The sequence below is a fragment of the Annulohypoxylon maeteangense genome (genome assembly GCF_022496945.1).
Source record: "Annulohypoxylon maeteangense strain CBS 123835 unplaced genomic scaffold GGS22scaffold_8, whole genome shotgun sequence".
Taxonomy (NCBI): domain Eukaryota; kingdom Fungi; phylum Ascomycota; class Sordariomycetes; order Xylariales; family Hypoxylaceae; genus Annulohypoxylon; species Annulohypoxylon maeteangense.
The window spans coordinates 1,497,772-1,524,144 of NW_025953255.1; the positions used below are offsets into that span (position 1 = coordinate 1,497,772).

The 26,373-nt window shown below is 46.3% G+C and overlaps 10 protein-coding genes across 10 annotated transcripts; 4 read left to right on the plus strand and 6 right to left on the minus strand.

The window, feature by feature from the left end:
* Positions 1–100: 100 nt before the first annotated feature.
* Positions 101–2,832, minus strand: GGS22DRAFT_163566 (TPT-domain-containing protein). The gene is made up of 2 exons (XM_047961387.1): positions 1,896–2,832; positions 101–1,833 (listed from the first exon to the last, which is right to left on the minus strand). The coding sequence occupies exons 1-2, from the start codon at positions 2,328–2,330 to the stop codon at positions 523–525; spliced, it is 1,746 nt and encodes a 581-aa protein (XP_047819213.1). The 5' UTR covers positions 2,331–2,832; the 3' UTR covers positions 101–522.
* A 200-nt stretch (positions 2,833–3,032) lies between these two features.
* On the plus strand, positions 3,033–5,244 carry GGS22DRAFT_163568 (DUF382-domain-containing protein). Its single transcript, XM_047961388.1, has 2 exons — positions 3,033–3,312; positions 3,369–5,244. The coding sequence occupies exons 1-2, from the start codon at positions 3,238–3,240 to the stop codon at positions 5,085–5,087; spliced, it is 1,794 nt and encodes a 597-aa protein (XP_047819214.1). The 5' UTR covers positions 3,033–3,237; the 3' UTR covers positions 5,088–5,244.
* GGS22DRAFT_163576 (sugar transporter) lies at positions 5,245–8,166 on the minus strand. Its single transcript, XM_047961389.1, has 8 exons — positions 7,406–8,166; positions 7,182–7,335; positions 6,994–7,121; positions 6,628–6,932; positions 6,391–6,575; positions 6,010–6,331; positions 5,633–5,958; positions 5,245–5,541 (listed from the first exon to the last, which is right to left on the minus strand). Exons 1-8 carry the CDS (start codon positions 7,613–7,615, stop codon positions 5,363–5,365), a joined length of 1,809 nt encoding a protein of 602 aa, XP_047819215.1. The 5' UTR covers positions 7,616–8,166; the 3' UTR covers positions 5,245–5,362.
* A 6-nt stretch (positions 8,167–8,172) lies between these two features.
* Positions 8,173–8,981, minus strand: GGS22DRAFT_163580 (guanylate kinase). Its single transcript, XM_047961390.1, has 2 exons — positions 8,905–8,981; positions 8,173–8,827 (listed from the first exon to the last, which is right to left on the minus strand). The coding sequence occupies exons 1-2, from the start codon at positions 8,912–8,914 to the stop codon at positions 8,226–8,228; spliced, it is 612 nt and encodes a 203-aa protein (XP_047819216.1). The 5' UTR covers positions 8,915–8,981; the 3' UTR covers positions 8,173–8,225.
* A 992-nt stretch (positions 8,982–9,973) lies between these two features.
* GGS22DRAFT_163581 (uncharacterized protein) lies at positions 9,974–13,233 on the minus strand. Its single transcript, XM_047961391.1, has 3 exons — positions 11,142–13,233; positions 10,517–11,071; positions 9,974–10,464 (listed from the first exon to the last, which is right to left on the minus strand). Exons 1-3 carry the CDS (start codon positions 12,582–12,584, stop codon positions 10,363–10,365), a joined length of 2,100 nt encoding a protein of 699 aa, XP_047819217.1. The 5' UTR covers positions 12,585–13,233; the 3' UTR covers positions 9,974–10,362.
* Positions 13,234–14,042: 809 nt separating this feature from the next.
* GGS22DRAFT_179894 (uncharacterized protein) lies at positions 14,043–17,123 on the plus strand (the record flags this gene model as incomplete). Its single annotated transcript, XM_047963717.1, has 2 exons — positions 14,043–14,058; positions 14,923–17,123. 2 exons carry the CDS (start codon positions 14,043–14,045, stop codon positions 17,121–17,123), a joined length of 2,217 nt encoding a protein of 738 aa, XP_047819218.1.
* Positions 17,124–17,935: 812 nt separating this feature from the next.
* On the minus strand, positions 17,936–19,003 carry GGS22DRAFT_143058 (uncharacterized protein). The gene is made up of 3 exons (XM_047958781.1): positions 18,904–19,003; positions 18,445–18,824; positions 17,936–18,392 (listed from the first exon to the last, which is right to left on the minus strand). The coding sequence occupies exons 2-3, from the start codon at positions 18,756–18,758 to the stop codon at positions 17,960–17,962; spliced, it is 747 nt and encodes a 248-aa protein (XP_047819219.1). The 5' UTR covers positions 18,759–18,824; positions 18,904–19,003; the 3' UTR covers positions 17,936–17,959.
* A 30-nt stretch (positions 19,004–19,033) lies between these two features.
* On the minus strand, positions 19,034–20,520 carry GGS22DRAFT_163584 (uncharacterized protein). The gene is made up of 2 exons (XM_047961392.1): positions 20,076–20,520; positions 19,034–20,023 (listed from the first exon to the last, which is right to left on the minus strand). The coding sequence occupies exon 2, from the start codon at positions 19,859–19,861 to the stop codon at positions 19,154–19,156; it is 708 nt and encodes a 235-aa protein (XP_047819220.1). The 5' UTR covers positions 19,862–20,023; positions 20,076–20,520; the 3' UTR covers positions 19,034–19,153.
* A 1,011-nt stretch (positions 20,521–21,531) lies between these two features.
* GGS22DRAFT_143090 (DUF726-domain-containing protein) lies at positions 21,532–23,850 on the plus strand. The gene is made up of 3 exons (XM_047958783.1): positions 21,532–22,607; positions 22,694–23,019; positions 23,103–23,850. The coding sequence occupies exons 1-3, from the start codon at positions 21,545–21,547 to the stop codon at positions 23,763–23,765; spliced, it is 2,052 nt and encodes a 683-aa protein (XP_047819221.1). The 5' UTR covers positions 21,532–21,544; the 3' UTR covers positions 23,766–23,850.
* Positions 23,851–23,962: 112 nt separating this feature from the next.
* On the plus strand, positions 23,963–25,189 carry GGS22DRAFT_188678 (uncharacterized protein; the record flags this gene model as incomplete). The annotated part of the gene is made up of 1 exon (XM_047964745.1): positions 23,963–25,189. One exon carries the CDS (start codon positions 23,963–23,965, stop codon positions 25,187–25,189), a length of 1,227 nt encoding a protein of 408 aa, XP_047819222.1.
* Between the last annotated feature and the right edge of the window lie 1,184 nt (positions 25,190–26,373).

The window sequence follows — 26,373 nt, forward strand, 5'->3', positions numbered from 1 at the left end:
TGAATTTTTCTAGAACTTAGTGCATATAATATAAATCCGTATACACACATATATACACATTCATATATAGAGTACAGAACCACAGCATTAAAATTGCTTCATACAACATAATATTATCAAGTACGCGTTTCTAAGGTCTATCTCCATATGTCCGGTCCGGTCCGATCCAGAATTAAACTGGAAAAATGAAGTGATGGTATCCTATGCCTTTTAAGCATATCTAAACCCGACTCCAATGCAGAATATGCATCCTATTGATTTGCAGGATACTTGTACAAATGACCAAATAGGTCAAACCACACTATAACTCCAATCCACTTTATGCCTTGCTGGCCCTAGCCCGTAAACACCAAGATATCCACCTATACAAGATCATGGCGGCAGCAACCTTGGAACGGCCTTAAATGGCTTGGGCACACTGCCTTATCCTGCCTTGCAAAGAAAAAGAAGCCACCCTCTATGAGCATCATCCAATGTATCATGAGCCTGCAAGGCCCTGTTGACTCTCCGGAGAGTCCATAATCATCGAGCACTAATTCTATCTTGATACCTCCAAGTCTCCTCTTGCTTGGTACCGGGTGGCAACCAAGCTGCATTACTGCTCCCTCTCTGCCGGCCCTTACCAGCATCATCGCTTTTCTTAAAGTCTTCCGGTCCGGAATTGGCTTGAGAGGTGTATCCATTAGTATATGGGTGAGGTGTTGAACCATTGGAGGCTGGTATCGGACTTTCGAAGACCTGTTGGTTTTGAGCAGAGGAGCCAAGTACCGCTTGGCTAGTGTTGAGTGGCAATAGTGGTTGATCTCGTCCTGCACTTTGACTCAGGAGACGTGCACGGCGATCAGCCTTGTTGCTGTCATTTGTTCGGTCGTACAAGTAGAGCCCGAAGAATGTCAGCGCAATGCCCACGGCCTGAAGTGGGGTCGTAGGGTTGCGGAACCACAGGATCGCGACCATGATAACCCACACACGCTTGATAAGCGATGCGACCGAGTAAGTGACTGGTGATACCAAGGAGAGTAGAATAAATGCTAGGATATTCTGCCCGAAGTGAAAAGTACCGTTGAATAGAAACTCAATAGCCAAACGCCCGTGATCGAAGCTGTTTGGGTGTGATGAGAGATCCACTGAACCATCATGGTACACATCCCTGATGAGGCCGACACCTTCACTCCAAAACCAAATCGGGGATGTAAGGAGGAAAGCAAGTCCGGAAGAATAACACAAGAGATTTAGTTTATCAAGTTTGCGTGATTTTGCCGATTGACCATCTGCCTCCGCCTTAGCAGCTTCGTTGAACAGCCTCTTAGAAAAGATATTCTGTGTCACAAAGATGATAGTCGCCAGGAGCGCATAGAGAAGTCCTAACATTTCTCCTTTAAATGTGTGTTTCGATGAGCATGCGAGCATGACACCAAGAGTCAGAGGTATCAACGAGAAATACGTCGCTCTCGGATATCGTATATCAAAGATGAATCGGTAGGCGAAGACAGTGAATAGTGGCGAAAGCCCCTTTACGGTATGGACCATAGAGACGGGGATCTTAGAGGTTGCCGTCGAACTGAGGAGATGACCGCCTATCTGAAACGCAGCAAGAGGGAGTGTAGTCATAATGACATCCCTTGAAGGCTGTCGTATAGGATTCTTCAACGCGGGAATCGAGTTTCGCAAAGACGGAAACACAGTCGCTAACCACGAAGAAGTTATACAATAGAAGGCGACTAGAAAGAATTGGATCATAGTCAAGGTTGCAGGTTTATCGAAGGCGTTTAGGATAGACTTCGAAGACGTATTCGTCAAGGCAGAGGACATATACCACATTATACACAGAATCTAGATTACAGACGTCATGTCAGCATATGATGGGCAAGTAGTCGTATGTTCATTTGACGTACAATGAGCTTTGGGGAGATAGGTGCCCGCAGCGCATCTGCTAATTCATGGGCATTCTGGCTGACACTGCCATTCCTTGCCCTGATAGTATTAAAGGCTTCACTAATGCTCTTCTGTCGTCCATGACCTCGAGAAAGACCAGACGACGGCCCAAGCGGAGAACCCCAACGAACGCCTCGCGATGCAGAGAGGTCTCTTCTTGGTTGCCAGCGATCTCCGTTTATATGAGCCCCTCCACTCAACCCGATGCCGTACGCATTAAGTCCAGGGCTGATGGACCTTGCACCATTGGCGCGCATTGCGGGAGAATCGACATGGTCCGGGAACTTCTCGAGGCCGGACCCAGGGTCGCTTTCGTGGTCATCCGGATACTTGGCATTGGATCGTGGAACGGAGGAATCTCGGGGATACGAACCCGAGCTCGTTGAATGAGGCATGTTATTTGACTATCGAGTTTGCGGTGCAGGCTGGTGGAAGATATAACGAGCGACAGAGAGCAACGCGCAATTACTCAGAGGAAAAGGGGAATTCACAAGACCATTGCTTCGGACAGAACATGTGAGTTGTAAAGTTCGAAACGATATGGAGATAAGGATCGTATGAATGTATGAAAGATAGAATTCCCAAGATCGTTGACCGGCAGTTATGATGTGGTTCGGTTTTGGTTTGGTTGTACAGTATCAGATTCATCCATAAAAAGACCAAGACCAACGTAAGGGTATGTAATGTAAGTAATAAGGAGGGTCAATGACTTCTGCCGCGTGGCAACCCCTGTTGAATTGACTGGCTGACTGACGCGATTGAGAAAAAATTATGGGTGAATCTCGTAACAAAAATGCCAAGGTTCCAGCTTCGCCGCCAGCCGCATATGCCCGTATCTTAGGTACGTTATCAAATTAAGCAAGACGCTAGTGGCCAACTAATACGTTACCGTGGGATACGTGCATAGTGCTGCACTTTTATGGACCAACCTTTTGCGCTGTAGCACTTGCTGAATTTGGCCGGTTCGATACGGTTAAATTGTACGCCACATTGATAAGAGCATTTCTATGTGGCTTCGTGTGGCTGATAAATTCAAAGCTACCACTAGGCTCAAGCTCAACTTTTCGAAGTCGCGTGTTGAAATTATTCAACTCAGCCTTGTCAACGGATAATTATCCTAGACATTGCTCATCCACAGACTCTATCATCAAATCGAGTCTACCTATTCAATAGCACGAAACGGAGAAACCTATTTTCTATCTAATCTGTCATTTTTTATTTGTTTGGGGAACGAAAGGCCGCTGCGCCTGATCCCGTCGCGCATTCTAGCGAAGGAGGCGTCAGCCAACGAAAGTAGACAAGATGGCGGCACCTAAGATGACGAAGAACCAGAAGCGTAGGGCGAAGAAGAAGGCAGACAAGCAGACAAAGGCGGATGTAAGTGCATCCTCTATACATATTTCATCATCGCCTTAATGACTAACATTACCTAGGAAACTACTACAGCCGACGATACTCCCCAGGTTGAACCGAGTGAGGATGAATCGAAACAGGCGAATGATGTGTCTGAAAAGACTGACACTTCAGAGCTCGAGGTTAAAAAAGCACCTGCTGCATCGGATAAGATACCTGCCGATGGACCCGCCGATGACGACGAAGACTACGGTTTCGATAATGAAGATCCCGCGTATTCCATGTACAAGGATATTTTCACCAAGTTTGGTGCATCGAGAGAAGAAGATGATATCGCGAAGGAAGCCAACGCTGGCAACCAGGGCGAGGTCTATTTCGATGACGATAATGATATACCCGACGAGGATGAGGAGAGAGGGGCGCCTCCTAAACTATCCAAGAAGAAGCGAAAGATGCTCAACAAACTATCTATTGCAGAACTCAAAGCGCTGGTGAGGAAACCGGAGGTTGTGGAATGGCACGATACATCATCGTCAGATCCTCGGTTGTTAGTGCAGATTAAGGCGCAACGAAACGTGGTTCCGGTCCCATCCCATTGGTCTCTGAAGCGCGAGTATCTTTCATCCAAGCGAGGTATCGAAAAACCTGCGTTTAAGTTACCCAAGTTTATTGCAGATACCGGTATCGCGGAGATGAGGGATGCTGTGCTAGAGAAACAAGCAGAGCAGACTCTAAAGCAGAAGCAGCGCGAAAGAGTACAACCCAAAATAGGCAAATTGGATATTGACTACCAAAAGCTTTACGACGCCTTCTTCAGATTTCAGAGCAAACCTCAACTAACGCGCTTTGGAGAAGTTTACTACGAGGGCAAGGAGTATGAGACAGATTTACGACATCTCCGGCCAGGAGAGCTAAGCGACCCCCTCAAGGAAGCACTAAGCATTCCTCCCGGTGCACCTCCACCATGGCTCATCAACCAGCAAAGATTTGGCCCTCCCCCTTCCTATCCGTCTCTTCGTATTCCTGGACTCAACGCCCCTATTCCAGCGGGAGCTCAATGGGGTTTCAATCCGGGGTGTTATGGCAAACCGCCCGTGGATGAATACAACAGACCTCTCTACGGAGGTGACATTTTCGGTATCATGCAACCATCTCAAGCAGCGCCCCCGCCTGGTGAGCCTATTGAGCGCACATTATGGGGTGAACTTCAAGAGCCCGAAGAAGAGTCTGAGGAGGAAGAAGAGGAGGAATCTGAAGATGAAGAGGATGAGGAAGACGCTGGTGCTGGACTACAGACTCCGTCCGGCATGGAAACTCCTGGTGGCATGGCTAGCAGTGTGCCTACAGAGTACGGTACCGCTACCGAATCTGTTGCCGGAGAATTGGACTTGCGGAAATCCCGACGTGGCTACGAGACAGAAGATAGCACGCACCCTCGCGCAGCTTACACAGTACTTCAAGAGAAGCAGGCTAGAGCCGAAGGTTTCTTTGGCAGCGATCGTGTATATGATCTCAAGAATGCGGGCGGAGATATGCGCGTTCTCGGTCAGGATGACGATAGCAGCCGAAAACGCAAGAAGCCTGGTGACGTAGATGTATCCTTCGACCCGGATGCGATGGTGGATGGCATTAGCAAAGACGAGATGCGACGAAGATTTGAAGAGGGTCGGCGTGAGGAGGGCGTCGGTGCCAACTGGAGGAGAGAAGAAGGGCTTGACGAGATGATTGCGAACGAGAGCCGCAAGAGACTGAAGCGGGACGAGGAGAAAAGAGAGGAAAGGAAGAAGTACAGGTTCTAGGTTGATAAGCCCCTTATGCGAGGGTTACTATTAACTTAGCGTGTACTAATCAGTGTGTAGTAATAAGGATAATCGGTGATTTGCAAGCACCATAAAATTGGGCGTCGATTCAATCAACAATTTTAACTCCCAAGATCTGGATTTAGACTAAGTGACACAATATCTATCTTTTGTAACGGCCAGATAAAAGCTTATCAATTTCAATAGGTTTTATTTCCAGCCTTTCGATCGCTATCAATGTTCACCATCGCCATCAAATGACTACCTTGGCTTGTCTACTCGCGTATCTCGGTCCTGCTCTCTACGTTGCTAATAATACGGTCGACTTGTTCCTTTTGTGCGCTTTCGGTGCCATGGACCAAGTTGTCAATTTTGGTGCTGGCAAATTTACGAGCGGGTACTTTGTTTTCGAATAGAATATCCAATTCGGCATAAGTCCGCCCCTTCGTCTCGGCTATGGAGATTCGTTAAGTGTCAGCAAACGAATTTACACACATACAACCAACTCAAGAATTGGTCGTTAGGAAGAGAAGGGAGCTACTAACGTAATCGAAAGAATATCCACGCCGTAAAGATGGCATTGGTCCCGGCCCAAAAGAAAGCGGCCTTTGGCCCCCAGTTCCACTCAGCGGGGTTTAGCTGCCGGTATGAGACGACGTTGATGAAAGCGATGTTGATCGCGTTGTACGCATTCCGCGCGAGAATTATGGATTTGGCGCGCAGCCGTGTCGATGGAATCTCGGATACGATGGTGTAGACTACGGGGCCGATGGAGAAGTTGGCCGTAGCGCTCAAGAGGATGACCATCGCCCCAGCTGTCCAAGCTTCGGCAGTGCTGGGCGGGTTATGGATGCCCATGAAGCCCGTAATTCTGATTTGAAATTAGCCTGGGATTAATATGGCTTTGTACGGGGTTACTCACAGCAACAAGATAAACATCATGATCATACCCCAAAGCACTAACGTCCTCCTTCCGGCCTTGTTTAGGATGAACCAAGTCGCAACCGTCCCGACAAAGTTAAGACCATTCTGGCCCCAACCAAGCTTGAACGAATCCGCATCCGAGATGCCGGCCTGTTGGAAGAAGTAAGACGAAAGACCACCGACGGCAGTTCCCGACATGGTCTGAGCAAGCCAAATAAAACAGACAATCTCAGTCCGCCGGAGATCGATGCCTTTGAAACAGTCCCAGTACGTTGTCCCCTCAGAAAGTTGTTTCTCCATCTCGTCCGTGTATATCATCACTATAAAATGGCTCAACTCAACCATCGTTTTTATGTTATCGAGGGGTCTGTGTGCTTACAAGCCATTGCCGCATCAGCGTCACGTTGAGAAAACCCAGAGCTACGGGCTAGTCTTTTCAACGACACTTCTGCTCGTTCTTTGTAACCATGCCGAACACACCACCATGGCGATTCTGGTGCAAGAAATGTACCAATGCCGATGGGAATAGGCCAGACCCATTGCAAAGAAAACGGGATTTTATACCTAGAGCGGATTTCAGAACATAAATCATTATCACAGGAGACACAAAACTTACCCCCATTCGTCCTGTCTACCTTCAAGCCCAACGAGCACGCCGGACGATATAAACTGGCCGATAATCCAGCAGAGGTTGACATAGGTTGTAAGGTAGTGTCTCAGGGGCACGGGGCAAACTTCGGCTGCGTAGGCCACCGTCATGGTCTGGAAAACACCCCACGCCATCCCCTGAAATAACTCGCCGACGAGAAAAACAGCGAGGCTATTGGCAAAGAAGGGGAAGAATATAAACGCCGTCACAGCGACTAACGCGGAGATGAGTGTATACCGATAACCCCAACGTTCACACAACACGCCGGCAATCTAAACAATTCTTTTTGAGTGGATATGGTCGGATTCATATAGAGGGACAAGTAATGTATACCTGAAGACCAATGATTTCGCCAACATTAGTTGCGCCTGCGATACCATTCTGCCAACTCGCAGGTATTTGGTAATCTCCGTTAGGGGCTTGAGTGCCAAACTTATCCCGGAAAGGAGGATATGAAATGTCTACCGACATATTAGCATCATACCTACAACTTGAGCAGGCCTCAGTAAGATGCAACTTACAAGACCCAACGATTGCGGTACCAAACCCTTCCATTATAAGACACGACGACAGAATCATAGACCAGGCTATTGCTTTTGGGTAAACCTTGAAGGCGTGAGACAATTTCATGTCCCGCTCCCTCTCATTCGCTTCGTTTGCTTCGTTCACGAGTCTCTATTATAAACTTAACTCTCATCCTCAACTAACTACCACAACCCTCTTTGGGAAAGCATAAAATCCTCACCATAAAATCGTCAACATTTTCTGCAATGCGAGTAGCGATGGCCGGGTCGATTTGCGTATATTGTTCGCCCTCCCTTGAAGTTTCATTTCCGAGCCCCTTCTCGGAGTCATGCTTCTCATCACTGACCACCTCCTGTCGCATTTCCGTTTCTGTTTTCTCATCCCCTTCTACTCGAGGCGATTGCCTGCCGTCCTCCTTAGCTTTCGCCATGTTGCAGCAGTCTGAGGAATTCCCGAAGTGGCTTTGTCTCTTATCGCGGGGTTAGGAAGTAATCCATTAAATCCTCTTTGTTTACGCCTCAGTGCGCTAGAGCATCACAAAACTCGAGCTGCCGTCGAATAAGATAATTACCCAGCAGCTCGTAATAGACACATACATATACCCCGCAACGTTACAACCCTTCATCCCTTCGCAGATACGACGCCACAACCCGTGGCCTAGACAACGCGGGCATCACAGACCAACCTGCAGGTCGTTATCAACGACAACCCATGCAGCTCTGGTGATTGGGCAACGGCGCTGCATTCCAACGCCCTCGGATGCGGGGTACCGGCTACATCTGACTGTGTTCGGATCGCACGACATCGGTAGAGTTTGGGACACGGCTCAGCGATGACATTCCCCTCTCGGGGCGTTTTTGGAGAAACTTATTTGGAGTCCGATCGCTGCTTAAGGAAGGAGGTTCGAGAACTTACTCAGGTACCTACCAGGTAGGTTAATAATCACTGACTTGAATCGGATGATAGTTTACGTAGTTATACGCATATGATGACCGTTAATATGATTAAATATGGCATCAAAACTTTCAGTTGATCTACGTCTAATTTTTGGATGAGTGTACATTAAACACGAAGTCCTCCAGTTCTTGAAAGGCCTTTTCGAGATCGTGGTTTGTGATGATCTTGTCGTGCACACCTGTTTCGGCGTAATCAATCTCGGCTTTGGCTTGAGCCAGCCTTCTCTGGATGCTACCCTCGTCCTCGGTGTCCCGTCCCCTAAGCCGCGCCTCGAGCGCCATGAAACTTGGTGGCTTAATGAAGACAAATCGCGGATTGATCTGGGAATCCGCCTTCAACTGCTCTTGCTTTAATTGTTTGACCCCTTCCATCTCGATATCGAGCAAAACAACCAACCCTTTTGCCGTCTGGTCGATGACTGTTTGTTTGCTAGTTCCATAAAGGTTGCCATTGAACTCCGCATGCTCTATGAAAGTATTTCCGGCGATAAGTGATTCGAACTTGTCTCGCGACACAAAGTAATATGCTGAACCATCAGCTTCACCGGGCCGCGGCTTACGAGTTGTGTGGGATACAGTTGTAGCGAATATTCCCGGATGTGCACCTAGAAGCCTTTGGCAAAGTGTACTTTTGCCGACGCCTGAGGGTCCAGAAATGACAATCGGTCGACTGTTAGGAGGAAGGACTGCAATGCCATGTCGTGGTCAGCGGTCTACTTCTCCAAGTTGATCTAAATAGAAAGTAAATGAACTATGAACATACTACGAGCCATGGCGACTCCGGCGAACGGCTAATAAGTGCGATGCAACTCCAGGAAGTCCAGTCCTCTTAGACTTTAGGAGCGGAGTTAAGGAACTAAGAAGTAATTGATAGGGTCTTTTGTCGCTATTAATTGGATAAAACATTATTCTTAGCGCAACATCTAGGCCTTGGCAACCTTTAAATTCCTTCCCGTACTGCATCGTTCAATGTTTAGACCTTTTAGTGTTGAATTGCATCGATCATTCAATCTATCACTTTTAAATTAACCTTTTGAAGTAGCTGTTGAGCTGACTGTTTAACTGATTATTGAATCGGCTTTTGAATCGACTGTTGTAATTACCTACCTAGGTATATATGAATTGATCTTCGGACTGAACATTCGACTGTCTGTTACAGTAATCAAAGAAATAGCTTTTGAATTGATCATCGAACTGATCCGGGGGCTGGATCCGGGGCCGACTCCTGAATCGACTACCTACCTGCCTAGATCTAGCTGTTGAACTTGTTTAAGAATTGATATAAGTACCTGTTTAACTAATCTGGGGATTGGATCAGGTATCTCGAAGTAAATGTAAATCAAGTCCTGATAATTCAATATTTTACAGTTATATTAAAGTGGCCTAAGTTGTACTCACATGTATAAGTAGAATTAGATGATACGTTTAAAAGTTACAGTGCTCGTGAATTTCGATAGTAGCGTCTCTGTGGTTATATATTGGTAGTGGCTTGTAGCTGAACTATGCTGAGAGACAAGTGATTGGCGAATCACTATAGGTAGTTTGAAAGGAGCTTGCTGGAGGCGGTAAGGAATGGAGCTTTAAACTTACCTATTCTTTCGGCATTAAGGGGCTTTCAACCTCTTATCTAGTAAGTATGTAGCTAAGGATATAATTTAATCGTATTTATTGCGGAAGACAAAGTATCGAAGAATCATTCTCACTGATCAAGGAATTTTGAGCTATGTTAGGGTTATCGTAAGTACCTACCTTTGATGAAGAAGTCTAGCCACAAGTTAATTGTACGGAAATTCATTATATACCTAAAGTGCAAGGTGAATTGGTATTTTAAATTTTTGATAAAGGGTTTATGATTCGTTTATTACTCCACGAGCTGCAGGTATAAAAGCAGGCTCATCCAACCCTTCTAAGAAAGGTTCAGCACGGAGTTCGTGGATAGGTAGGGATAGGTAAGTAGGGGCGGGTATGTAGTTACAAAGAGTTTCAAGATGCCCTATCGCGCGCCTTTCAAATGTTGGTTATGACCGGACCTCTGAATGAACTATTCATTCACCCCCCTCTTGGATGCCATATTTAGACTCTTACATTGCACCAACCGCCTTTAATCACCTCTTGAATGACTACCTTCACCAGCTACCTAGATGGGTACTTAGGTAGGTTATGGCGTTAAGTTCGAGGCAGGTTGGAAATATCGTAATGCGTACACCTCTAATAACCCTCACTAGCTGTCACAGCAGCTATTACAACACCAATTATGCTTCTCTACCGGCATTTTTGCAGCTTTTCGGATGCAATCCGCATGGTAAAGGGGTTTCTCGCAATCCTAAGAATTATTAATGATGTGTTTCTCGGGTACAGTCTTGAATGACACTCACCATATTAGAGCAGATCAGTGTAGAAGGCCCCCTGATAGGTTGACCACAGACGGCGCATCCTGATGCTGACTTGCGATACTGAGTTCTTGGGGACGGTGGTTTTGTAATTTCAGGCTGCTCAGGGCGCTTCTCGTCCCTTGCTTGTCGCATGATCGCCATAACCTTGGCGATTGTTGATTCAGTTAGGGCATCCCTTGCCTTCAAATAGGCCAAATGTTTCGAAAATTCCGTCATGCGACTTTGAGACGCAACTAACCATGACGCCTTAAGCTGTACGAACTTGAGGTAGACATCCTGTAGATGTGGATCCGAAGTGACACATTCTTTGTTGACATAGGCATCCCACTCTGAGATAAATTCTTTCTCCGCTGGATGAACATCGCTGTAGTCGCGGATGATATCCCGATGCTTTTGCACCAGCCAAGTATCGTCGATATCAGGTGGATCAACAAATGTGCCTGGCTCGAGAATTGCTTTACTGAGGCGATCATACATAGGCTGTTTGTTATTCGGGACCAATTGCCTAGGATCCTTCGGAGTGTTGGAAGGTAATGACTACATACGAAGTTAGCATATTTGTTTAATAGATTTAAACCAGATGGCTTTCGATGTGATGCGAACTTACTTTCGACTGTGCTAGAGACTTTTGGATCTTATGAGGGGATACGTAATCTTCCAACTCGCTCTCCGGATCTTCAGAACTAGCGACTTTTAGGAGAGATGAGCTGGAGCGACGCCGGATTTCTTGTCCGTGTTGGAAAACCCAGATTCGAGAAGAGCTCGGATCAAAGTCATATTTGAACTCAGGATGAACCTTTACATGTTCTATGAGTTGGTTCATCGATGAATGAACTCCAAAGCATCTTATGCACTGGTAACCCTTCAATACAACCTTGCCAGATCGGGGAAGCACCCAGGTAGTCTGCCCAGCTTCTTGTACTCTAGCATCTGTCAACTTACGTTGCTTCCGCTCCTTCCGCTCCTTGCCTCGTGCCTTGTCACTTAGCAGTTTTAGATTATAGTTCTGCTTCTCTCTTGTTCTTAGTGAACGACTGGGAGTTGCAGCCTCTTCATGGTCTTCGTCTTCTTCTATAAAGACATCCTCATCTTTTGTAGGGCCATTGGCTGTATTATCTGACCTCCCATTGACATGCCCGTTTGTTAATGGCTCCAAAGCTCCGCTGGTGAATGATGTCGGAACCTCTGGTGGAGAAACCTCGACTTCTGTGACGCTGCCTGCACTATGACATGCTGACCATCTAAGATCCATATCCATCGATAGGTCAAGCGCAGTCTCAGATCCAACCCGTTTCCTGATCTTGACAGGAGCAGATGCCCGGTGTTTCTCGAACTTGTAGACGACCGAAGAAGTGAGTACCCAAAGCTGAGGGCGGCTGGATTCAGGATCGTTGGCTTCATCCTTGGGCAGCAGATCGACAGGCGGCCAACTGGGATCTCCTGCTGATTCCAACTCAGCTTGAACCAGGTACTGGTCAGCTAGGTCAAACCCGTTTTCGTCATCCCGTTCCACACATAATTTTTCCGCTGGGACATGGAATGGTGATGTGAGATAAATCCTAGCCCTCCGACATGCACCATCGGCGTCGCGAAATACCTTGAGGTTGCATATTTGACTATCGCAATAAAGTACGCGAATTTCTTTGATAGGAAATCGCCAACGGAAGATGGTGAGCTTGCAACGGACGCGTATAGCCGGCATTTCTTTCTTAACAGGGGATCCTGTGCCGTTTAGTAAGTTGCTGGATCTGTGATTAGGGCTGTCTTTGTGTGTAATCTGAAGCACATCAACACGAAGCGCCTTTTCGAAGTCGTTGTCTCTTTCAGACAACATATGGCCCAAGATGCCTTTTGGCGTAGACTCGGATGAGTCTTCAGTTATGCGACGCCTTTTGGCTGCGCGGAGGGCATGGTCATCATTGACGACAGTGTCACCGTTTGTGGAAGACAACTTGATTCCCATGCTGTATGGGGATAAGTGGTCGACGGCAGTCTTCCAAGCTCTGTGGATGAAAGGTAATTCGCGTTTGTACGGAGTCATGGTAGCCATCTCTGAAGGAGAACATCGGCGCAGCTTGCCACGAAGTTGTGGCCGACTGCGTTTTGGTAATCCGAGATAGAAAATAGATCCCTAAATAAATTATCAGGTAAGTAGTAGGTACCTATTTATGTAGGCGAAGGTCAAGGCGGCACAATTGCCAGTTGCCGTTGCCAGTTACCCTGTGGATGTATCCGGGCAGCTTCCCGATTTAAGTCGGGATGCAGAGAAGGCAGGTACGGACCGTCTCCGAATAATTAGGAAACTAGAAAGCACCACCCTCTCCAACACGACCAATTAAGAATTATAAAAGCCTTGCAGGCATTATTGAAGTCTTCGGTGTCGCCAACAAATCAATGAGTGGATATAATGTTAAGAAATGAACGAAAGTGTAGTCTAGGTAAGTAAGGAAGTAAGGATGGGTGAATACAGTAAACCGGGCCGTGGGATGAATGAAATATGCAGCAAGCAACAAGTCAAGCGTGGGTGTGTCTGTCTGTGTCTGGGTCTGGGTCTGTGTGTGGCTATGGATCTGGTTGTTTACATGCAACCTCGAAAGGTAACGAAATTCGCGACAACAGTAGCCAATATTCCAGCGCATAAATGTTGTGATGACAATGGTGAGTATAGGGAAAACCCGACTATAAAGAATAAGTAGGAGAGGGCATGTGATGCGGTTGACATGTCCGCGATGCGTGAAAAGTGGAAGAATCCGTAGACGCGTTCCAACTAACCAAGGTAGGCTGTTAGAGCAGCACCAAAAGCACGAAGCACCAGACCTGCAGGGGTAGGGGCAGTACACTAGAGTAGGGGTGAGGAAATCTCAGTGTTGTGAGCCTGTGGCTACTGTCGCATCTTTTTAGTAGCGGGTCCGCACAATTAAGGAATCACAAGCCACAAATATGCTGCCAGGTGCTACCGTTACTCCCTAGTCCACATATTTCTCCTTGTGTACATCATGGATATACCGTAAGTTTGCAAGTTCCAAGGTTATCTCCAAGTCATTGCAAGGATGACATGGACTTTTTTGCAACTGCAACGATGGTATTGCGCAAGTTCATTCGTTAAAAAAACCTAAATATTTTGTTCTTTCAGCACCTAGTTGAAGCTGGGACATATTTACATGTATTGAAGGAAATACATATGTATCTATTATATCCGATATCCATATGAACTCTCGATGAAATATGAAATATAGGTAGACTTGGGTATTTATTAGCTCAGGCTTTATGGGATCTACATACTGCAAACATGTTGATCTTTTTTCATCACAAGGAACTTCAAAATAATTATAGCGATTTACAAACCACTTTTTGGGGCTGCTGGTAAATTATCAAGACTTCACGTAGCAAACTTCTGGCAAATTTTGTAAAAGTTGATACAGGCGTTGGGTGTGATTTTAATAGCCACATATAGTACCTAGTTAACCTATTATTCTGTTGAGGATCCGCGAAAAAAGCGGCAGTGGCCATGTGTTCTGTTCAATGTAATCACTGTCATTTATATCGCTGTTGCTAGTATATCCTAGGTACACATCGATTAGTTACACGACCTGATAGTTTTCATGGGCTTGTAACCTTGGAAGTCAATGTCAATGCTTGTGGGCAGTAGCGGCTGGGTTTAAAGATACAAATATTTTACATTTATAATTACCTAGGTATAAACCTATAATCTATTTCTCCTACTATGTAATATATTCCCAATGTTTAATAATAGATCATTAAACATAGTTGCTTCGGCGAAATTCTTGGTGGCTATTCTCGTCAATAGTATTGACTACCAGTGACCACATATGTAGGGGCCTAGGTACCTACACTACCTAGATAATGGATCCCATAGTATCGGCTACGTACCTAAAAAGAAACCACCACCAATTCTGGGTTAGATACGAAGCTGGAAGTCTATTCGCAGTTGGAGTAGGTACGCTTTCAGCTATGTATTGACCTAGATCAAGGAGATGGTGGGGCTGTAAGACGTAGATCCAATCATAATTTGAAACCTTATTCAGTGGGTCACCCTGCTAACCTATTATCTTTCCGCAGTGAGTCAATCATCTATGCCGTACTTCATACGTCGTACCTTTCTCTGTCGCAAACCTTCGGTCGGTCAGATTTAATCCATCAACCGATCAATTCACACAACTTACAACTTATTCATTCTTGATTCACCTTCATGTTTCCCCCCCAAAAGCTACCTAGGTACCTCCAATTTTACGAAACTCAACTTTACTCGGTCGCTACTTCCTATCTTTATGCAGCTCATTCCCCTACCACTCGACCAAACTATTGATGGTCCTCGTACTTGACAATGAATCGTCCTCGACGAGCAGTACGGAGCAATCCGTCCCGAGCTGCTAAGTTAAAGAAACCAGAGAAACCAGCTTGCGAGACCCGATCAACACGATTAACCCGATCAACACAGCCAGTTGTGACTACTCGCTTTAGGGCACTTTCACTCTCCCCCTCACCTGACGAATTTATGGACGATGATTACTCGGATAGTGCCAGCATTCCTACTCCACACACCTCGACCGCTGCACGAAAGCGAAAGAACAATCATGATGATTACCCACAACGCCCCCAGAAGGTCCAACGTCGAACTCGAGCCCAAACCAGTATCAAAGAAAGCCAGACAAAGGCAGTCACTCCTCGTACACCAAGTTCGACTGCAACCACACCTACAGCTTTTAATAGCACCCCTTCCTCCTACCCTCCTTGGGTAGAGCTCCCTTATCTTGTTCTATTGTGCATTTTCGACAAAGTGGCTGCACCGATCCGTGATCCTTCATCCCGCCGAGAAGATGTCTCCGAAGCCGTTAGCACCCTGTTATCGGCTTCACGAACTTGCACTCCCTTCGCGGAACCTGCTTTAGCAGCCCTTTACAGATGTCCTCCGTTTTACCATCAGTGGCGCTACACCAAGGATCCCTTCACGTCCATGAACCAATTTATCACCACTCTGAACATGGATCCTGCCGATACGAAGATTAAGTACCGACCCAAGATCGAGACTCTGTTGATAGAAGTAGGCTCAGCTTTAGCCCCGAAGTACCAGACAAACTATCTTGGCCTGCAGAATGCGATCCCGCTTCTTAAAAGTCTATCCCGTGTAGACTTATACCACGTATCTGACGAGCCGCCCTATCGTAGTCTGGATGAGACCGTCCGATTTAAGTGTAATGCGAACGACACACTCAAAATGCTGGCCGGCAGTGAGCAACACGAAGTTAGGCCTAGGGAACTGAAGAGTTGGCGTTGGAATTCTCGCCTGACTGATGACACATTATCTCTTGAAAAATTAGAAGAATTCCATCTACACCCCAGTTTTGCCAGCCTCCAGAAGGTGGCCTTCGTCAACTATCAGATTGCTTCTTGGGGTCTACCGATGAAAGCTCAGCTCACGGAGGAGATGGAAAGAAAAAATTATCTCAAGATGGTCCAACTTTCTGCCTGCATATCTGCTTTACCAAACCTGCAACATCTCATCTTAGAATCCAGCACGCTAGTAACCGGCTCACTACTGAATCGACTTCCAGTCACACTCCAACATCTTGAACTCATCAATTGCTGGGAGGTGGTGGCTGATGATCTTGCCAGTTTCCTACTGACTCATGGTCACCATTTGCGAAGTCTCACAATCAACCATTGCCAGTCGTTGAGTCTAGCTTTTCTTCCTATCCTACAGTCGGCCTGTCCGAAATTAGAGTGCCTTTACATGGATCTATCGTATTTCCGACATCATGAGCACTACGCCGACAACAAACCGGAATATGATACACTTCTTGAGGAGCACCAAGTGCCGGCATGGCCCGCTTCGATACAATCCATCGAAATTCTACACATGCGAAAGTGGGACTTCAAAGCAGCAGAGATGTTTTTCGGATCCTTGGTGCAGAGTGCTCCGAACCTTCCCAACCTTCGGCGCATTGCGTTCAGGGTTGCACTGGACATAGGCTGGCGCCAGCGCCAAGAACTTCGGGAATTCTGGGTCGAGAAGATGGTGGGAGTTTTCAAACGAAAGATAAAGTCTGCCAAAGACATGAAAGTGCTTAGCCTGCCTCCGACCAAATCCGACGGGCAAGATGAGAAGGAATTTAAGAATACGAAGGCTTTGTCCACGCCGAAGCGACGAAGCACTCGAATAGCGAACATCACACCAACACCTACTTCATCGGAAGGCGAGATGGGTTATCTTAGTAAGGCTCAACTTGCGAGAGCCTCAGCTATTAGCAAAGAGCTCCAGCGACTTAGAGGGAGCGGACTACTCCTCAAGGAGCGTCTACTTAGGGAACAGGACGCCGACGATGAGGATAGCGAAGATGAACTCGCCGCTGACCATTCTGATCAAAGTGGATTGAATCGCAAAGTCAGAAAGGTCTCGAAACATGTGCCAAATGACGATGAATTTATTCATGGCATGTGCGACGTAGTAGATATCCAAGTTGATAATCATCGGCCTACGGAACGACACTTTGATATGGAAGATTTCTTGGACTCTGAGGACGAATCAGATGAAGAATGGGACGGTGGGGACGCGGACGTCTTCGATTAAAAGCTATTCAGGTGAACAAAGCTCTTCCCTGTACAACAATTACGACATGATTTGCATGAGGATCCAAATTGGCATGAATGATTGGGGGACCCGGAGTTAAATAAAGGGTCTACACGTTGCTAGATTTAAGTCATCACTGACACATTATTCAAGATATGGAGTTCTACCGGCAAGGCATTCAATACCCAAGGAAACCAAATGGGGTGGAATGGCTATCTTGCATTATTGGGTGGAGTAGGGATATTCTAGCTCTGGAAATTTGCAAATGACAGTATGGCTACTGAAAATATGTGCTCTGTCCTAAAGTGCAATTGCTTATTTTTAAACTAGGAGCAGTTGTAAAAATTGCATGAATTCAAGCAGCGTCTTCTCATTGGCTCTCTTTAAGTGCTTTATAATGTCACCTTCCAGGGGTTGAAATTCTACATGATCAAGTTAAGCGTTCAATTTTTTAAAGATAGGGGTTCGGGGTTTTTGTCATTTGGCGTAAATATCTGTCAAGCATCACCCAAAGCAATATCGAACTTGCGGCAGGAGGGGGTCTGCTTTCGCGTCCTGAGCGCCGGTGCTCCGTTCTGCGGCCGGAGCCGGACAACGGATTTCTCACAAACGGAGCTATCGGGAACTCCGGGGGATCTGTTCATCCCGCTCCGCCTGCTACCGTACATTATACACCCACACCTTTTCTTGCCTTTCTCACTTATACTTGACCTCCAAAATGACGACTTAAATCTGACCCTGATCAATCCCCGACACTCCAAGATTTCACCACGGCAATGCATCTTCTAGAACGTGGCGAACACAGTAGGATCGAGTTTGCTAAGTCAAGCATTCCGTTAATCGTAAATCCCCGGCGGCCTTATATTGCGATCCATTGAGTTGAGAGCGTGGTTATAAACTTGGAGCGCTTCTGACCATCGATTACCAAAGTTCTTTACCAGGATATCTCTCATATCACTAGAGGTAACGTCCTCGACACCCCGAGCCCCCATATGCCGACGAATAGTTTCCTGCATGTCTCTGATCTTCTTGATTTCCCCAGCTTCTGCTTGGGAAGGCGGACGAACATTGCGAGGAGGGCAGTTCTCGTCAAACTTTCTGGATCTCGCCATTACATCCATGGAGGAACCCGCAGGGGGGTCTAGGAGTGCTTCCATGCGGTTAGACTTATGGGCTTGGGTGACTGAATTGGACTTGTTCTGGCCGAAGAAAAGTGAGAAGTTCTCTGGTGTATCTTTTCCCGTGAGCACCAGACGTCGTATGGGCAGGCTGCAGATATTTGTTAGAAGAATTATTTATGTCTGGAGCGAAAGGTTATTACTTGAGTGCAAGAGATGACTTATTGGTGGCGGTGGGAAGGACAAGACCAATTTCATTGGCAAGGTCCTGTGCTTTAGCATCATGCGCCGCGACTTTCTGATAGTATTCCAAGTCATCAAAAGACGCAGAGCTGGTGCCGTTGGTCGATACGTGCTTGCAGAAGGACTTGTGCTCTTTCCAGTCCTGTTTCTGACAATCCTTGGAGCAGTAACGAACTTTCATGCACCCAGAACAGCGGAGGGAATTTTCAGGTGAGCTATCGGTACATCTGTAGTTATAGCATTTGAGGGGTGTTTTTGTCTCAGGTCGCTCCATGATGCGTTTGGTGCTATCGGGCAGCTGGATAACTTGGCGAAAGTTTTAATATCGGGCAGGGCAGAACTGTGTAAGCCTTAGTTGAAATACTAAATTTGGAGAGGATGGGATGGATATGTCTGTGAAAGAAATTCGGGTAGCGAACTGTTTCTTGTTTCGGGGTTTAGGGCTTGGGGGTATTAAAATTGTAAATACAGCACTTGAGATAGCCTTCTCGACGTTTCAAGTTTCTGAATTAAGGCACGGGCCACAATAAAGGTTAAGGCACTGTAGCATTGAACGAATTTTAATGTGAGCTTGCTAAGATAACTTCATTATAGGCATTAATGATCATGAGGGTACCCCTGAACTCATCCTCAACTCATCCTCAACCCATACCTTCTATTCCACGTGTTTCAAGTGGTATTTTCTATGTCGCGACGATACACATAAATCCCAAGGTACCCACGGGTTAGCGTTGTAAGGTCACCGAAACGGCCATCGTAGGAACGGTACCAGATCTTGGATGCTAATATCGCGGCGCCAGCGGAGATCTCATTGGACGGATGCGCCCAGTACGCTGCCCTAAGATTCTTGCAAATCTCCATATCAAAAAATTCAGATTCTAAGTCGTTTTCCAAACCTCTTGCTACAGCCCTAAATACCGCAATCTCTTCGAGCCGTGGAAACAGGTTTAGCCATGTTTGGCCTAAAAACCACGCTTGGCCTAGGTACCTAATATCCCAGAACGGGCTCCAGGAAGACTTTAGCGGGAATGTAAGGCCAAGCGATCGTACGCGGCGGAAACTTTTGTAGCACTCGTCAGGATTGATGACGATGCTTTCAAGGCAGAGCCGGTCTAACAAGAAGTTGAACCAGATCACAGGTCGACCGTTAAAGTCGAGACGGTGCCATGTCATCCATAAGCCACCGTCATACGGCACTGAGAAAGCTAATTCGTATGAGTGACGTTGGGCCTCTTCGCGCGATTCTCTGCAGATGTGGAAAACGACGGGAGCGCGTGTGTGGCGGAGTCTTTTTACCACAACGGTGCGTGGCCCTGGGAGGCAGAACTCCCAGATTATAGCTCGGATCTCTGGAGGCAAGTCTGCAAACCCAGCCATCGCGCCGTTTCGCAGCAAGACTTAGTATATAAAGTAGCTGTGATTATTATAGTATTGTTTATTACCTAGTAATAAGGTGATGAGGTTAAGGAGGCCAAGTTCTCCAACTTGACAACGATCCACTTTTGCTCGTATGGCGGTCTAGCTCTTACATCCCAAACCCTTACAGCGACGAATCAGTGGCTTTTCTTAAGGCATGATAGGCAGAACATACCTATACACGTGGATCCAAGAAAGAAATCAATTCCTAGACCTCACTCATAAATATTTGGCTTTGAAGGCCAACAGGTACCGAGAGAACGAAATTCATTGTGTTAAGGTCAATCATGCGTGCCAACCTAGCTCTACAATACTTAAGTCTTAGGTAGGCAATGAGTAGGACGGGTGTGACAACTCGACATCGCCAAGGTCCGAAGAAGTCGAGACTGCTGTCGACATGCCTGCCGTATCGTAATGCAGGACTTCTAGTTCTGGTGACGCGAGTGTTGCCTTGCTCTTCTCTGCTGGAACCCCTGAAACTAAACGACTTAAAGCCTCTAGGGCTGTCCCCTTGCTGAAGAATACCCCAAATTTAAAGCCACGGCGAGCGCTATGAACGCCTTTAGATCACTGTACCGCATGATCATCCTTCTCCCCTCTAAACCAAAGCTAAGATCTCACCTGCATGTTCTATATAATGACAGTAAACTGCTATCCAATGGCTGCTAGAGGTGGCCAATTCTCAGTACCGTAAATGCTTAACTGCATTACAGGAGCATAGGTACCTGTGTAGGTAGGTATAGCATAATTAGTCAATTTATCATTAGACAGATGGTTGTTCGTAGGATGGGAACCAAGACGGTCAGGGTCGCCCCCCTTAACTCTCCCTATATGAATTTTGGAAGCATTGCGGCAGCTTAATCGGCGACTTGATGATTTAGCTAGAGTACTCCTAACACCGTTTATTAGGGGGTTGGAAGCAAAAGCTGCTGTATGTAAGAATGCCAAATCTGGGTTTTCAGCTAGCAATATTCTTTGGGGGCGTCACAGTGTGCCACACCACCCTCTGTGTTCAAGGTTCTCATCGCGATTCGTACCTACCTGGCTGCCTGGTATGCATTGAGTTTTCTTACTCGTCTCGCAAAACTCCACTGAGGAGCATCAGAAGTAGGCATCCTATCACCAAGTATTGAAGGCATTTGACAACTCATCCATAACGAAATCCTAGAATGTGATTAGTATGTCAACGATTCAGATTCTCACATATTGCGCTTACATAGGTGCCTTGCGTGATCATTTATGAGACTATTCGAGATATATTGGAAATAACCAGCATAGACCCATCAAAGATCATGCCGGACGTCAATAACTCAAAAGTGATGAAAAATGGCAAAAACTGTAAGTGATGAGTTTGTCGTAGGTAGTTCGGGGAATTTTAGGGGATAAAGTTAGCTAAACGTTGGAGGTACTAGGTACCGCTCCCCGCTATGTATTCCCTGACAAGGGTTATCGCTGTAAGGCAGTAAGCAATATCTAGATAGATGACGTAGGAAACGGCAAGCCCACCTGGCATTTGAATATTCAACCATCCAACCTGCCTAGGTATATTCAACTTAATCTTTTACGTACATCGTGATTAAAAACTATTGTCCAGTCAATAAAATATTTAGGAAATAATCAGTCAACGAAAACAGAAATTAATCGATGTTTCGGAAAGCCAACAAGTTTTTGAGCGGTGGTGGCAAGGCGGAGCCAACCACGAAGCAAGACGATGAAGGCGAGTCGTTAATAACCGTACTAGAAACAGATGAAGATCGTAGTGCCCTTACGATTCTGGTTTGTGATATCACTGAACTCATGCGCAAACGGCTCGTCAACACATTTGACCCTAAAGAAACTACTTCTCAAGTGGATCAGCTTGCTACAAATACGACCGAAAATGTCGAGTCCGTCGACATCGATCAAACGACCAATGATGAACGAAATAAGGAAATACAGAAAACATCAGAGAAAGACAGAGCTGGAATTACTAAGCTAGAGAAGGAAGTTGGCGAAGCGAAGATGGTTGCATTGAAGACCAGTGCTCTGGAGTTCTTTGATGACTGGAGAGACAGCATTATTCTCCGCGTTGGGGAAGTTGTTAATTCAAGAGAAACAGCTCAAAACCAGTCGAAGCAAGCGAAACCAGAACTATCACGTTCAGATCTCGAATCAAGTACGGACGAAACCAAGACTGACGAGAATGAGGATGAAATTGCCGAAGCACTACTAAAGCTATATGTCCCTATCGAAACCCCACTACGTAAAGTGGCTAAAGAGAAGAGAATGTTGATACTTCATTCGGTACTCTTGCTTCTCCTAAGCCTAGAACATTACAATGCGCACTCACGCATCCTCCTATTACACCTAACCACGAGCCTAGGACTCTCGGTCACGGTACTTTCCGAAGACGAAAAGAAGGTCGCCCGAGGACTCTTAACAGCAGCCGAGAAAATGTCGGGTGACGAGGAGGCTAAGAAACGAGCCGACAAAAATCGGACATCCCGTAGATGGAAAATGGGCATCGCTGGAGTTGCCGGCGCAGCTCTCATCGGAATTACAGGCGGACTAGCAGCGCCTCTCTTAGCATCTGGTCTCGGTACAGTCTTGGGTGGCATTGGCTTAGGAGCTACCGCCACCGCGGGATACCTTGGAGCATTAGCTGGAAGTGGCGTACTGGTCGGTAGCCTATTCGGGGCTTACGGTGCTAGGATGACCAGCAAAGCTAGTGAGTACCTACCTACCTAGCCAGCCCATTTTACGCCATTTTTAAGATATTATACCTGCCTTAGGTACTCACGCTAAACATCACAGTGGAACAATATACTAGAGACGTGGAAGATTTCGCATTTGTGCCCACCTATGAGCCGGAGAGCGAAATCGATGCACGCCGATTGCGGGTTGCCATTGGCATATCAGGTTGGCTCGGCAATAAAGACGACGTAGTTGGGCCTTGGAAGTGCATTGGGCCAGGCCAGGAGACGTTCGCTCTTCGCTTTGAGCTTGAATCTCTAATGAATCTGGGAAATGCACTTACTACTCTGGTCACTTCTACCGCTTGGTCGTATGCAAAGTCCGAAATCATTAAACGCACCGTGTTCGCTGCACTAACAGCTGGGTTATGGCCATTAGCACTCCTTGTAAGTTAAGGAGGTTCTCTCAACAGTCCTCCTTCCAGATGTACGATTCTCATGTAGTAGATTACTAATACCTAGGTACATAGAAAGCCCGCCATCTCATTGACAATCCTTGGTACGTCGCCAATCAACGAGCACAGAAGGCCGGAGAGGTGCTTGCGGACGCTCTCATCAACAAAGCGCAAGGCGAACGACCTGTCACGCTCGTGGGATATTCACTCGGCGCTAAAGTTGTCTTCGTGTGCCTTCAACAGCTCGCCGAGCGTAAAGCCTTTGGGCTCATCGAAAACGCGATAATACTAGGCGCACCAGCTCCGAGTAACTCTGCTGACTGGCGCCGGGTTCGCTCTGTGGTCACTGGTAGAGTGGTTAACGTATACAGCACGAAAGATTACATGCTCGGTTTCTTATCTAGAACCAGTAGCATCCAATTCGGCGTAGCTGGACTTAGCCCAATACTCAACGTGAAGGGCGTCGAGAGTGTCGAAGTGGGAGATCTGGTCAATGGTCATACGTTATATCGTCATGCGACCGCTCCGATTCTAAAAAGAATCGGTTTCGAGGATATAGATTTCCAGGAACTTGGACACGAAGAACAAAAACTCGCAGAGCAAGAGAAAGATGAAGAGGAGCAGCGCAAAGCTGCTAAACCCGACACCAACCTGTCACCCGCCAGTGTTGAGGAAGGTGTAGATGCCGAGGTCAACAAAATGGAACATGAAATAGAGCAAAAGAATAAAACAAAATAGCCCAGTCAAATGAGGGTGGTTATAGTTGCTGGTATCGCAGACAATACGAGGATGCGAAAGTACGGCACGAATTACCTAGCTAGGTAAATTTATATCGGCACAAACAAAAGAAAATCTAAGAGTGTATTTTAAAAGCAAGGTTCTTAAATACCTTCCACCAACCGCCAGGTATGAACACTGAGGCCAATACAAGCGCGATGGACTCGTCAACTTCGACCTTCTCTCCAGAACGCTGCGCGAATCTACACAATCAGCTCCTCGCAAAGGCAACCGAACATAGCCCAGATGTACAAATTGAGCAAACTCTTTCAGCTCGCTTTTTAGACATAGCGCCCGAATTCACTGAAGTTCCCTCTCTGGACGATTTACCGCTGTACCGCTTTTTACGCCTGGTTAATACCACGCCACCAGCCTCGAATGGAGGCGTGGATCTATTAACTCCATTCACGTACCAGCCAGACCCAAGGACATTCTGGACTGACCGTGTCAGCCACGAGCCGTCTTTCGTTCTGCTCTATGGTCAAAATAACGGTGATTCGCCTATCGACGGCGGAATCTATGTTGATATCCTGTCGTATCAGGCCGTCTGGCATAGCGGCAACTCACCTCGTTTCCCCCCTTCTGATCAGTGGCTACCGCTAGAGGTGATATTGCAGAAGTCACTAGATGCATGGACTACCGGCAAGTTCTATTGGGATGCACAAGAGGCTACCATCAAGGTCAGAAACTGGACACAACATGATGTAGAGCAGTCCATCGCAGCCTTCCACCGCCTCATTTCGAGCATCGAGCTTCGCATGCCGTCTGATGAGAACCAAGTTCATTCCCACCATCGTCTAGAACCTCTAGATTCTCAAATACTAGAGCCATTTAAGATAAGCACCTTTGCGGTTAGATTTCTAAGTACTGCGAATCGGCCGGACTTCCCCTTTGTCGCACCCGGAATCCGCGTGTTCACACCGCTCCTCCTCGACGAAATCTACGGTGTCGAGGTACCAGACTCGATACGCCGGACCCATTGGCTGGGAGATGAAGAAGACTGGCCGACGCTAATTCTGCCCGGCGTTGACTCCGTACCTCACAATGTCGACCAGAGCACAAACCAAAACATCAACGCTTTCGACCAGAACTGGGGGTTCGGAAAGTTCACGGTCAATCGCCAAAGCGGGCTCTACATAGCGCCCGACACAAGCAACTCGGACCTGGTGCGTCTCGTTGCCAGCTCTGGGCTTTGCAGCGCTTGCGAGTTCCGGTCTCCGTGTCGATGGGGTCCGCCTAGAGATCCTCGACTCGCTGAAGTCTTCGATCACTGGACGTCCCTGGTTGAAGATGGTACATGGGCGGTTGATGCGAATGGCGTTTCTACTGGTCACGATTGGTTTACTATACACACATCGGTAGCTAAGATAGCTCCTGTCGTATGATCTAGCGAAACATATAATTCGATTCTTAACCTAGCTATTTCTTTATTTTACAGTGATCATTTCGGGTGTCTATCTATGAAATCCCTCGCTTTCCCACGCCGTTTTCATATTACCCCTATTTATCAAATCTGCGGATATATTTATAGTTGTTCTCCTATTCCGAGTAGTAGAGTAATTACACGTCGTGAAAAGGCTTTCTTTCTACTTTTCCGCTGTTCACGTTATAATCCGGCATCTGTAGTGTTGAAGGTAGTGTGAATCCAATGAACCCATAATTGACCTTTGAGTTAACAATTCACTAGGTATACTCCGTACTCCCCTAGGGAATGTAGATCCGAAGAGGACAGAAACATTTTCTTATATTCGTTCACTATGCTTCTCTCTTTGAAACCAATATGACAATGTTAGTTTCACTATTTATATAACTTTACAATTGCATATAATTGCTTGATATTGTAAGTTTTTAACTTAAACCCGTTGTGTTTTATATAAGTTTATTGTATTATTATTATGTCAAGATACTAATTATAACCATTATATATGGATTATAATATTTATAATACTTCTAAGTTATCATAAACACCCTTTAATACCAGAATTAAACTAACACTAGACTTTGTAATAAATCGTTCATTCAGGTTCCAACATTACTGTGAAAATACATGGAGGTATTCGGTAAAATCTTACATTCACGATACGAACTAACTACCCAGGTGAGCTACCTTAAAACTTGAAAGATCCAGAGAGCCCCTGAACTAACTAAGTGGCTATTATTTTATCTACCTAAGTTTTATTTGGGGAACATATGAACTCAAGCCTCCACACCATTTATATCGTATTCATACTCTCCTATAACTTGCCATTTACCGATATAACGCATAGTATTGCACTAAAATAACCAAGATGTTTAGGCGACAGAGCGGTTGACACTTTTACTAAGATACAGCGGTGAGGCTAGACGAATTCTTACAAGTTGGCTTCAGCTATTACAGTAACAGGTAAGTACCTATCACGATGAAATTACTCTTACGGGTAACAATGTGGACCCTAGATGGTTACCGTATGATCTACTCAGGCGCGCGGCAGCTCTTGTTCATTCAATACTAAGATAGGCATTGTTACCTAACTAGGTACTTTCCTACCTCCTAATAATACAGGCTTTGAAATACAACACGTACTAGTAA

Bases quoted from the DNA above. Each gene is read 5' to 3' on its own strand.
- GGS22DRAFT_143090 (XM_047958783.1), top strand. From the start codon at position 21,545: ATGTTTCGGAAAGCCAACAAGTTTTTGAGCGGTGGTGGCAAGGCGGAG. The intron at 22,608-22,693 runs GTGAGTACCTAC...TAAACATCACAG, and splicing joins TAGGATGACCAGCAAAGCTA to TGGAACAATATACTAGAGAC. The intron at 23,020-23,102 runs GTAAGTTAAGGA...CTAGGTACATAG, and splicing joins TATGGCCATTAGCACTCCTT to AAAGCCCGCCATCTCATTGA.
- GGS22DRAFT_163576 (XM_047961389.1), bottom strand. From the start codon at position 7,615: ATGGCGAAAGCTAAGGAGGACGGCAGGCAATCGCCTCGAGTAGAAGGG. The intron at 7,336-7,405 runs GTGAGGATTTTA...AGTTTATAATAG, and splicing joins AAAATGTTGACGATTTTATG to AGACTCGTGAACGAAGCAAA. The intron at 5,542-5,632 runs GTTAGTAGCTCC...GAATCTCCATAG, and splicing joins GTGGATATTCTTTCGATTAC to CCGAGACGAAGGGGCGGACT.
- GGS22DRAFT_163566 (XM_047961387.1), bottom strand. From the start codon at position 2,330: ATGCCTCATTCAACGAGCTCGGGTTCGTATCCCCGAGATTCCTCCGTT. The intron at 1,834-1,895 runs GTACGTCAAATG...TCTGTAATCTAG, and splicing joins CTATCTCCCCAAAGCTCATT to ATTCTGTGTATAATGTGGTA.
- GGS22DRAFT_163568 (XM_047961388.1), top strand. From the start codon at position 3,238: ATGGCGGCACCTAAGATGACGAAGAACCAGAAGCGTAGGGCGAAGAAG. The intron at 3,313-3,368 runs GTAAGTGCATCC...AACATTACCTAG, and splicing joins ACAAGCAGACAAAGGCGGAT to GAAACTACTACAGCCGACGA.
- GGS22DRAFT_163581 (XM_047961391.1), bottom strand. From the start codon at position 12,584: ATGGCTACCATGACTCCGTACAAACGCGAATTACCTTTCATCCACAGA. The intron at 11,072-11,141 runs GTAAGTTCGCAT...CTTCGTATGTAG, and splicing joins AGTCTCTAGCACAGTCGAAA to TCATTACCTTCCAACACTCC. The intron at 10,465-10,516 runs GTGAGTGTCATT...AATAATTCTTAG, and splicing joins CACTGATCTGCTCTAATATG to GATTGCGAGAAACCCCTTTA.
- GGS22DRAFT_143058 (XM_047958781.1), bottom strand. From the start codon at position 18,758: ATGGAGCGACCTGAGACAAAAACACCCCTCAAATGCTATAACTACAGA. The intron at 18,393-18,444 runs GTAATAACCTTT...AAATATCTGCAG, and splicing joins AAGTCATCTCTTGCACTCAA to CCTGCCCATACGACGTCTGG.
- GGS22DRAFT_163584 (XM_047961392.1), bottom strand. From the start codon at position 19,861: ATGGCTGGGTTTGCAGACTTGCCTCCAGAGATCCGAGCTATAATCTGG.